The sequence below is a fragment of the Lathamus discolor genome, chromosome 1 (assembly GCF_037157495.1).
Source record: "Lathamus discolor isolate bLatDis1 chromosome 1, bLatDis1.hap1, whole genome shotgun sequence".
In the NCBI taxonomy this organism is placed as follows: Eukaryota; Metazoa; Chordata; class Aves; order Psittaciformes; family Psittacidae; genus Lathamus; species Lathamus discolor.
The window spans coordinates 92,007,305-92,018,319 of record NC_088884.1 but is presented as its reverse complement, the minus strand read 5'-3'; the positions used below and the strand labels follow the sequence as shown (position 1 = coordinate 92,018,319).

At 44.2% G+C, this 11,015-nt stretch overlaps 1 protein-coding gene across 2 annotated transcripts in view; it reads left to right on the top strand.

Moving 5' to 3' along the window:
• Positions 1-4,565: 4,565 nt before the first annotated feature.
• ARSJ (arylsulfatase family member J) overlaps positions 4,566-11,015 on the top strand; it is a 73,597-nt gene continuing 67,147 nt past the window's right edge. For both annotated transcript variants that reach the window (XR_010614051.1, XM_065686235.1), the window contains exon 1: positions 4,566-5,357. Coding sequence is in view for 1 of the 2 variants with exons in the window: in XM_065686235.1 (XP_065542307.1) it covers positions 4,981-5,357 (377 nt within the window). In the remaining variant the exon portion in view is untranslated. The remainder of the gene's footprint in view (positions 5,358-11,015) is intronic.

Genomic DNA, 11,015 nt, shown 5'->3' with positions numbered 1-11,015 from the left:
TTTTGCATTAGGCAGCATATTATCCAGTTGCTCTTTCCAGAACCAGTGTATACACATTTAAAGACTTTTTCTGTTTCATTTGGGATCATGAACCTTACCTAATGGGGAAGAAATGGGAGGGTCGTTCTGAAAGGTAACCACCGGCTCTAAAGCTGCGTCCTTTCAGTCATTGCAGGGACTGACAAGGGGGAGGTATCTCTAAGGTCAAGTCCTAAAATTTCCAGAGCGACTTTATTGCCAGCACTTGAATGACTGCACATTTATGTCACTGCAGGCAGCTGAGATCAGAATCTGGCTTCTGCCTATGAAATACAGCAGGGAATTGAGAAAAATCTGTGTTAAATATAGAATAAGTTAACAGCCACTAGTTCTGGTTATATCATCATAAATCAGGGAGTAAACCACGGGTAGAATCTGATAATTCACAAGCAGCACATCCGTAAATTAATTAGCAACGTCCCCCAGTAAAAGCAAAGGGAATGATCTAAGTCCTCACTTAGATTTTATTTTAATTATTATTTTTTTTATAATTAAATAAATAATAAAAAAAATAAAAAAATTAATAATTAAATTATTATTTAATTTATTTTATTTATTATTTTAATCCTCACTGGGATTTTATTCTTGTTTCTAATATACTGTTTCCTGTGATGAGTGCCTGGCAAGAGCACAGCATCCACCTGGGAAGCAGAGTGCAGTGAAGTCCTGCTTCTTCCCTTCTCCAGTAGGAAGGTATGCTGAGGACAGGGGCATGCAAAGATTCACTGGGGTCAAAGGAAATGCCCAGCTACATTTCTAGCACACGGAAAAATGAAGAATATTGAGTGTGTGTGCAGGCCAGCAACTGTTTTGCTCTTACTATACTTGTAGCTATGAAGCTAAAAATAACAGTTCAAAAAGCTGTTCCTTAAGCAGACTAAGTTTTCTGGCCTCAGGCATAACCAGGAAGAGCACTGGAATGCACATCCTGCATGGCACCCTTTCTTGTACAGACAGCTTTGACTCCAGAGTAAGAAGAGACATGTAGTCCCCACTACTAAGAAATACCTCTAGGACTGAACTAAGCATTAGAAAAACAGATTGTTACCTTGCAAGTCTTAGCACTTGAATCTATTTTTTGCTACAAGCTCCCTCTCCAAGACCTTATTTACCGTTATTATTCCCTCTGCTCTTGTAATCTGAGCGTGATTCCCTCTCGGGATGTGTAGTGGCACAAGGAGTGAGATGCATCTTCCAGCCTGGACACACTGCTGGGGCTGGAGCTGTGCGCCAGCCTGCTCATGCATCCCAGGAGGGTCTCTTTTCAAGGCAGCTGAAAGAAAGGACTAGTTAGAGCAGAAAAAGAAAACAGACCATGTGTTACCATCCTTTTCAGAAAGCATTTTTATCTGCGTTGTCCAAGGTGTGTCTCGGTTTAAACCTGCCTCCCCTCCACCCCAAAAAAACCCACAACAAACCCTTTGGATTCCCTGAACCTGACAGTCCAGCAGCTAGCGAAGTGGTAGCATGGACGACATAGGAGCAGAGCATGCCTCAGAAACAGCCCTACTCCTCAGAACCCAGGTTTAGACAGAAGATCCTTCACCCAGAGTAGTGCTTTGCTGCCCCTGCTAGTACTGACCCTGTGCTCTCTGTCATGATGGGCTTTGAAGGAACAGTGTCCTTCAGTTTTCAACTGTGCCTAACTTTATAAAGCTGTTGTCTTCTTGGGCTTGTATTTATGTGTCAAATAGGTGTGTCTTGGAAACAGAAAGGTTACATGTCAGCCTGAGCTGAAACAACCAGAAAAGCCCCTGCCTTGATTGAAGATAACAAAAGTTATCTTCAACCAAAGTTATCCTCTCCACACATGTATAATTTGGTTATTTGATGGTCTTCGTACACACAGAGCCTGCATAACAAGTACTAAAAGTGTGTCCTTTTCTAATGGTATAATAAATTCAATTTTAACTACCATATATTCAAATTAGTGCATTTACTGCACTCAAATTTAAATATCTGTGAAGGTTCTGTTCTGTTTTGGATTTTTTGGTTGCGTTTTTTTTTCCCCTAAGGGAAAAACACTTCCTCCAGCTTTCACAACTCTTTTGTGCCTTTGACTGAGCATCCTGAATGGGCTGTATAAATCTCACTTGCAACTCCCAAGTGTCTACAAATACTTTCTTAAGTGGAATATTAATAGCATGTTATCTTTCAAGGCCTCTTTACTTGAAGGTCAAAGGAATATTTTGCTGACATAAGCTTACTTCTGTTTTTACAAAAGTAGGAAAAAGAAAAGGAAAATTTTGGCAGGCCCACAAAGACAGAAGGCCAAGTTTATAGATGTCTAACAGAGATTGCTCTCCAATGTTTTCATTTGCAGTTGGGTGGTGACTACCAGGGTTAACTGTGGTTAATGGGGCAGTGGGAAAATCGAAGGCTCTGTTCTGATGTTTCCTCCCTACTGATGGATATTTTTTCCTACCATTCAAATAATCTGAATTCCAAACTCCAAATTTAGATGATTCTGTAGCTCTGCTCACTGCCATTGGTCATCTATTAGGGAATGAACCCCTTTAGCCAGCCTTCTACCATTCTGAGTATTTTGGACATATTGGAAATATTCTGATTATACAAGTAGAATCATATATGGCTAGTTATGGATAACTATATGTGGATAGCATAATGCATGGGTTATGTAGAGCATACAGTTGTAGCTGGTGGTTGGTATTTTTGAAATAAATAATGAAAACTGTATTTGACTACAGGAAAATATATATACATTTGATTAGATATTTAGTATGATGCTCTTCCATTTGTCTGGGTCCATGGTGCTATTAGTTTATGTTAAAAGGACTTCATATTTTGTTTGCCATTTTGCAAGAGATGGGGTAAAGGCAAAATAGCATTGCTAACCCAATCTGCATTTTACCATCTGTAGGTTTAGGTTTCCATACGCATTCTTTTAGTCTTGTAAAAGTTGGGGGGATAGCAGGAGTAAAATTGAATTGAGAATGCTTTAAAGGGAATGTCATTTCAGTATATAAAAATTTAAAAGGGTTTCTTCAGCTTAAGGTTTTGGAGTTTTGTGGTGGGTTTTGTTTTCTTGTTTTGTTTTGGCATTTTAAGAGTTTGAGTTAATGTGCTGTAAAGTTCCTCCGATGTCAGAAGAAGATATTCTACTTCAGGAGTTAAACTCTGTAGGTTTCACAATGCAGATGTAATTTAATTATGTTTGGACAAGCCCTTAGGCAGAACATTAAATTCACTAAACCCCCCCTCTACTTCCATGTTCTCCCTGCTGCAGCATTGTAACTGTAGCACAAGGGGCCTTGGAGCAACCTGGTCTAGTGGAAGGTGTCCCTGCATATGGCAGAGGGTTGAAATTGTATAAGGTCCCTTCCAACCAAAACCAGTCTGTGATACTGTGAAAGTGTATCTGGCAGAAAAATAGTAAGTCTGGGAACCATTATGTTGGCTGTCATGCCGCATCTTCTGTTCTGATACTTTAATGCTAATATGAGGAACTCTGCATTAGAGAAGCTACTCCAGACAATATGGTTTCCACGCAGTATACAAGTTAATACTATGCACAAGTTAACGTGCCATGCAAGAGGAAAGTAATGCTCCATGAGAAAAAACGCCTCACTCCCAGCCCAAAAAATTAGCTGCTTCAGGCAGTATTACTCAGAGCTGTGGGGAGCAGAGCAAACGTTTAAGATTATGCCGAACTTTTCAGTGCTAGAATCCATCAGCTCTTAAGAGAGATAGAAGCTTTCCTGTGGGAGGGTTGCTGGCCAGGCTGGCTACCAGCAGGGACCAACCCGAGCCCCTGAGGGCTGCTGAGGTGCAGTTATGACAGGGATTTCTCCAAGTGGTTCTGGAAGAATTAATGTTTCATAAAATCTGAAGTTGTTCCTGTCATGATGACTCATATTAGACACTTCAAAAATGCACATTTACTTCTGTTTAGCCTAATCGTGCATGAACATGGGTTTTTGCTCATTCAGGGTTGGGGTGAAGTTGCATTTTGCAACTCCAGCACATTCATACTTGAACCCATATTTCTTACAATGATACTACTTCGAAAGGGGGCGTTCCTCGCATGTACCACAGCGTTACCAGAATGGAGGGTTTAGGATTTGGGACTGTTTTGTGGCTGAAAACAAATCCGGGTACATTCATAACTTCTAGATGTTCGTGTCGATTTCGGAAACACTTAAACCAATAGATATTTCGGGGGGATTGACGACGACCACCTAGCTTTGGGGAGGAAGGAAAGAGACGTCGGACTCACCGGCGGAAAGGGTTGCCTTGTGCTCTGGGGGGGCGGGAGGGGTGGTGTTCGCCGCCGAGCTGCGGGGAGGAACCGGAGGAAGCGTGGGGAAAGGCCGGGAAGAAGGAAAGGGAAAAGAAGGCGTTGGCAGGGGCTATTTCCAGGGGCGTCGGACACGGGGACGCCATGCCCCCAGGCCGTGTGCCGGGAGCAGCAGGGTGAAGTTTGGGAGGGGAGAGGAGGGAGGGAGGAGACGGGAGGGAGGGAGCAGCCGAGCAGCGCCGAAGGGGGCGGGCGGAGGGAGGTGGCACGTCCCGTCCGTCCGGGACGAACCCGTCCCGTCCCGTCCCGTCCCGCTCCGCCGCCGCTGTGCGCCGGGGCGCCCTGGCTCGCCGCGGCATGGTCACCGGCCGCGGGACGGGCAGGCAGCGGCGCCCCGGCGCGGGACCGGGACAGGCCGAGGATGCTGTGACCCCCGGCGCGGCCCTGCCCACCCGGCCGGCTCCAGCACCGGCTCCAGCACCGGCACCGGGCGGCAGCGGCTGAAGTTGCTGAAGATGGTGGTGGCCAAGATGAGCGGCGGAGCTCCTCCCCTTGGCCCTGGCCGGCGGGACCCCTGAGGATCCCTGCCCCGCCTCGGCATCTGGCTCCGTTTGTGGGAGGTTTTGATTTTATTATTATTATTGTTTTTCTGTGGTGTGTGGCTCTCGCTGCAGCCAAGGTGGATGGCCCGTGGTGGGTGCAGCTGGCCTTACTGCCTCTGCAAGGGCAAGATGGTGGGGGTGGGGGTGCTGGCCGGGCTCTCTGTGCTCAGCATCCTCACCTACGGCTACCTGGCCTGGGACAGCCTCGGACTCGGCCCCGGAGGGACGGGGCCAGAGGGGGCTGGGATGGGCGAGGAGCCGGGGGTCAGCTCCCCCAGCTCGCAGCCACACATCGTCTTCATCCTGGCTGATGATCAGGGCTTCAGAGACGTGGGGTACCACGGATCCGAGATCAGGACACCCACTCTGGACAAGCTAGCTGCTGAAGGGGTTAAACTGGAGAACTATTATGTTCAGCCGATGTGCACACCGTCCAGAAGTCAATTTATCACTGGAAAGTAAGTTTACTGCTACCTCATCATTTACCTCACCAGCTTAAACACTGTCCCTGTTGAAAAGAGCACAGGTTGAACCTGTCGAGGTCCACCTCTGTTTTATCCTATTGGCAGAGCCGTGCCTTTTTGATGTGCTTTAAAACTTTGCGCAAAATGGACTTTCTGATGTGTTTGAAGTAGTGAAAGAAAAGCTCATGCTCTGGTGAGGATTCAGCACTGTGTGCTACCCTTGCAGTGTACTGTCTTACAGTTACTGCCTCCCTAACATACGTGCTAGTTGTCAAGTAGTGTTGCAAGTACTGGGAAGTGATCAGCTTGGATTTTCTGTGCCATTTCACAGTGACTTGCAGGAGGAATCCGTGTTAGGGAACTTAAAAAGTTATGTATTCTCCCATGTGTTCACTGCAGCCAGCATGTTGGTGCACAGGTCCCATGAGCATTGAGCGAGTTTTCTCTGAGGGCTGTACTGAATGTATGAGATGGTTCCTCAGTGCGTCACAGGTGGATGAGTGCCAGGAATCCAGACTCTGACGGGATTCCCCATGCTGCAGCATTGCTCTTGTCATGGTGTGGTTGCTGCTTTGCAAACAATTGGAAACTCTTTTCTGAAGCCACTAAACAAGGTGCCCCGCCAAAATGCTAACAGCAGTGGGCTGGTACTGTGTGTGCTTTGCCCTCTCTGGTAGACTGTGGCTTATTGTGGTCTGCAAAGTAAATAACTAATTACCCAGCCTAAGGGTCTTCTTACATGTGAAGGTTAATAAGGATTAAGGGGGGAGCATGTTTTTGAGCTGTAGGAATGGTTCCCAAATAACTCCAAGTGTGGACACATTTACTCTGGAACAAACCCACCTTGTTTCTGTTTAGTTTAACTCACTTTGACAGGAACAGGGGACTCTTAAAAGAGCAGAAGAAAATGAGAGGGGAAGTTACTTTGTTTATTTTCTCCTTTCCTTAAGTATAAACAGGAACACAGCAATGTTAATACTGCTAGTAGAAGAAATGCATGCTTGAATAAAACAAGCAACTGGCCTTGTGTCTTCCATCTCCATATGGTAGAGTTGGAGATAATTCCTGGTCTCAGTCTAGTTCCCAGATTGCTGGATCACAGGGAGTTGCATGGAGAACTGACATGTTATCTAGAGCAAGGCTTCCCCTCATAGTTTTTCAGATTTTTTTTTTTCTGCCTTCTTTTATTTTTCCTTTATGGGGACCATTTCTTATTTTGAGACACCTACTCACTCCTTCACCAAAACATAGTGGCCCTGTGCAACTGAAGTAGCAGCTTACACGGGCAGTGTGTATCAGGATAGTGCTTAATGCATCTTGGTTGTCTTTAAAGCTGTGCAGCAGTTGGAAGGAAGGACCTTTGCTAGCAGCATGTAGCCAGCCAGCTTTCTGAGGATGGTGGTTTGGGAAGCAGGGCTTCACAAAGGGAATGTCATGTTACCCAATAATGACTCATGCAGCAACTGGAGGAACAGGATTACTTAGTTCCAGGGGAACCAGTGTGCTGCTTCTGCTCTTGGGAGACTGCAGGGGTTGTCTGAGCACGAAAACTAAAGTAAGGAATAACAGTAACTCGGTTTAACTGTTTTAATCGTTTGGTAATTAATGAGCAGGTTGTGTGTAAACATATAGTAAAAGATAGGCGTGTTCAGAGGAACCCTGCTTGTCGTTGGCTTATCAGGCGGAAATCTGCCTGCTTTGGTTTTGGACGCTTTTATAGGAAAAAAAGAAATTTGCTTATTCTTCGTTTTTATTTTCTTAGTTTGCTGGTCTAACTAAAACCCTTAGAACATTTTTTTCATGTTCTACTTTTGGGAGAAAGGGAGCTGCAGAGGAAAGGAGCTGCAGAGGGAAAGAGCTGCCTCACGTGACTAAGAAATAAGGGAGGGAATGGTGAGGGGTTAATAGGCTTGGGTAGAGTATTAACAAGACAAGTTCAGAGGATACTGTTACACAATCTGACTGAAGATAAATGCTAGTAACAAGTGCTTTTAATGCTTTCTGAGTAGAGGCACCTTGATTAAAATGGCAGGACTCAGAATCTGCTAAGCCAGGAGAAGTGCTGTTATGTCTCAGATTCCAAGATGTGTCAGTTCAAAGCTAGAAGCCTGCTCATCCACAGAAGCATCACCTGGATGCTTCATGCCTCCCAATACACATACCGTGCTTAACATGTTCCAAACATTACCTGATTGATCTATGAAAGACAGAGGGGCTTATGTAAACCAGACTCATTAGGGAGCACTGACTCACCTTGCCAAGTGGAAGTTAAACTTGAGGCTTCAAATTCTTCACAGGTCTCCAGACAGGCCCTCCAAGGCTTGAGTTAGTAAAGAGACCCTTTTGGGAGCTGTCCTCTGCTAGTGAATGAGCACAAGGAAGGAAGCTGGAGGTGAACGTGCTAGAAGGAAGAGGCAGAATTAGCTCTTTTTCCGCATTCATGCTGTATGTACCACAGGGTAACAGTTGGTGAGCCTGTCTTTCTGATCACTTATACTTCTGTTTGATTTCACATGAGCTGTACTTGAGGCTTTGGCCAAACACACTTTCATTTCTTGCTTTTTCCCCATATTACCTCCTTCCCCATTCATTCCATCAGAAACAGCTGCTTTCAGGCTAATAGTAAAGTTTGGCTTCCTCAGCTTTTTATTTTGGGCTTTATTTACGGGTGTGGAAAGGGGGGTTGAAGCTAAGCTGAATCTTGGGAACAAAGAAAAGTGTGAGCCAGTGGGCCGAGTGCCACATGTGATGTGCTCTGTTCTGCTCTCCTGGCTGCTGCGCTGGGGCCAGTGTGGGGAGGTGAGGGAGGCGGCTCAAGTGCGGCAGCTCAGCCCCTGCTTCAAAGCTGTATGACTGCAATGATAGAAGGGACAGGGTCTCCAGCTTGTGGTGCTCCTGGGACTGCTGCAGTTCCTGCCTCAGCTTCCACAGCTGGAGTCAAAATTTTGATCATCAGTGGGTTTGGAGGCTCATCCCTATGTGTTGCTTAAGGCTGGTTTGAGCAGAGCAGTGCCCTGCATGTAATCATGGGGTGATTGACCTGCTGATAAATTGTAGAAGTATGTTGGTATATTTGGCGTTTATTTTTCCCCTCTCCCAAAGAATCAGTCAACATAAGTAGTCCTCCAGATGACTTGTATTGCGTGACGTTATTTTTTTGCTGTTGCTTTCTCCTTGGAAGTATTAAGCATTCCTCAATAAACTAAATAATTACACATACTGAATTAGGTGAGAAGAAATCTGCCTGTGTGTACATCAGCCTTACAGGAGTATCCTTAAGATACAGACAGACATGACAGAACACATCTAAACTAAACAGACATGACAGAACACATCTAAACTAAAAGGCCACTTTTTAACTCATCCATGAAAGAAATTGAAAATAAATACATTTCTGTTTTTTATGTTATTATAATTTATATAGAAGAAAATAAAATAGTGGCTCAGACTTAAGGTCTTCAAATTCTCCCAACTAGGAAAGGGTTAAGAACATACAAGGATGCTCAGCTTGCACCTGTCAGCTCACTGGCCAAGCATTTAGTGAGTTAGCTGTTTTATCTGTGTGCTTAATTACTTGATGATTTTTCACTGCTTGTATTATCTCATAGACTAGTTTGGTAGCATGGGTTTATATCTTGATTTATGGAACAATACAGGCCATGTAACGTATGAAGAAAATCTCAGATTATTTGTATGTAAGGGTTTCTTCATGTGCATGTCTGAGAGTGGATTGAGATGAGGTAGAGAGTAGAAGATTGACTTATGTTCGCATGTGGTAGTGATTATTTAGATAGTTTGCTAACTTGTATTATCATGAAGAGTCATCATTTTTTTTTTTTTTTTAATGAAGAATTACTGAAGAACAGTCAGTGTGGGGACAGTTTCCTAGAGTTTTTAAAGAAAGATTATGGCCAAGGAGAATTATTATGAGCTGGTGAGACAAAAAGACTATAAGCTTAGGTGAATATCTGTTGAGGTAGCTGACTGTCCTGGGTTCAGCAGTAGCAGTCATTTTTCTCCTTCTTAGTAGCTGGTGCAGCACTGTGTTTTGACTTTTGTCCTGGGAACAGAGCTGATAACACAAATGTTTGGTCTGACCAAGGACTTTCTGAGCCTCATGCTCTGCCAGGGAGGAGGGGAAGCCGGGAGGAAGCAGAGACAGGACACCTGACCCAAACTGACCAAAGAAGTATTCCATACCACAGCACGTCATGCCCAGGATGTAACGGGGAGTTACCCAGAAGGCCTAGGGACTGCAGGGTTGGATGAGGTATCGGTCTGTGCTCGGTCGGGTAGGGTGGGGGAGTTATTGGTCTGCTGGTGGTGAGGTGTTGTATTCTCTTCCCTTGTTATTTCCTTTATCATTATTATCATTGGTGGTAGCAGTAGTGATTTGTGTTATACCTTAGTTACTAAACTGTTCTTATCTCAACCCGTGGGAGTTGCATTCTTTTCGATTCTCCTCTCCATCCCTCCAGGAGTAAGGGGAGGGCAAGAAGGGGGGGAGTGAGAAAGCAACTTTGTGATTTATGGCTGACTTTTCTTTAAACCATGACCACCAATTCTGTGGAGGGTATTATGCAATGGAGTTATATTTGTTGGAGTAATACTTAATTTAAGAAAGGAATTTGAGAAATAAGATTTACTGATAAAAGGGAATGTAGACATAATATGGCATAAATGTTTTTGGCGTGGAAGCAGGCTTCCAGTTTTCTGCTGACCATCAGACTTGTAACCTTAGGACCTTGATGTGCCCTGGAACCCCTTTGGGCCACAGGAAGGTTCCTGACCTGTGCAAAAGTAGGGATCTATCTCTCTGTTTGTAGAAACCAATGCATAGATAGGGTGACAGATCACTAAGGAACCTCAACTCTCTTTTACAGTGAACAGTTATGAATCATGGAATGCCACACTAATCCTAAAATTGAGCTTTGCATGATGAATGTAATGTGGAGATGGAGGATGGGGAGAAATGTTGAAGGCTTGGGGAAGTAAATACTGTTTTCACCGGGATAAAATGAAATATGAGAATTTGCTCCTCCAAAGCAGACAAAAGTAGATTGTATAATCAAAGTGTTATTTTAATATAAGTAATTATATCTGTTGCCTAGTTATATAAATATTACACATTTATAAATGAATATAGCTGGTTAGTATGTATTCTCCTGTAGGCATCCCTGTATACCAATACATAGTTCACCCTAAAAAATTATGATGTCTCAGCACACTAAGAGTTATTTTGGCGCACAGAAATAGAATAGAGTTTAAAGTACTCTGAATTGAAAGCAGTGTAGCTAACTTGCAGTCAAACAAAAGCACTGTACTTGGGGGTTTCAGACTTGTAAGCCTTCGCTTTCCCTGCCTCCTGGGTGCCTAATGGTCCCAACTGCAGTCTCAGCAGTTTGATTGCTCTGAGAAGGAACCAGTACAATAGTGTGTGACTCGGAAGCTCATTTCTGTGCTCAAAGTTGGAATGAAGGGTCTCAGAGGCTTGATGGGAATACTGGGGAATGTATGCAGCACTCCATTATTTACATTCCCTATTCTGTAGCTCACCAAATATGAAGGACTGGAGAATATCAGCCTTAAATGTCGAGAGATGGTCTGATATTTTATCTGCTCTGAAGTAAAGAGACTTGGCAGTCATCAGTC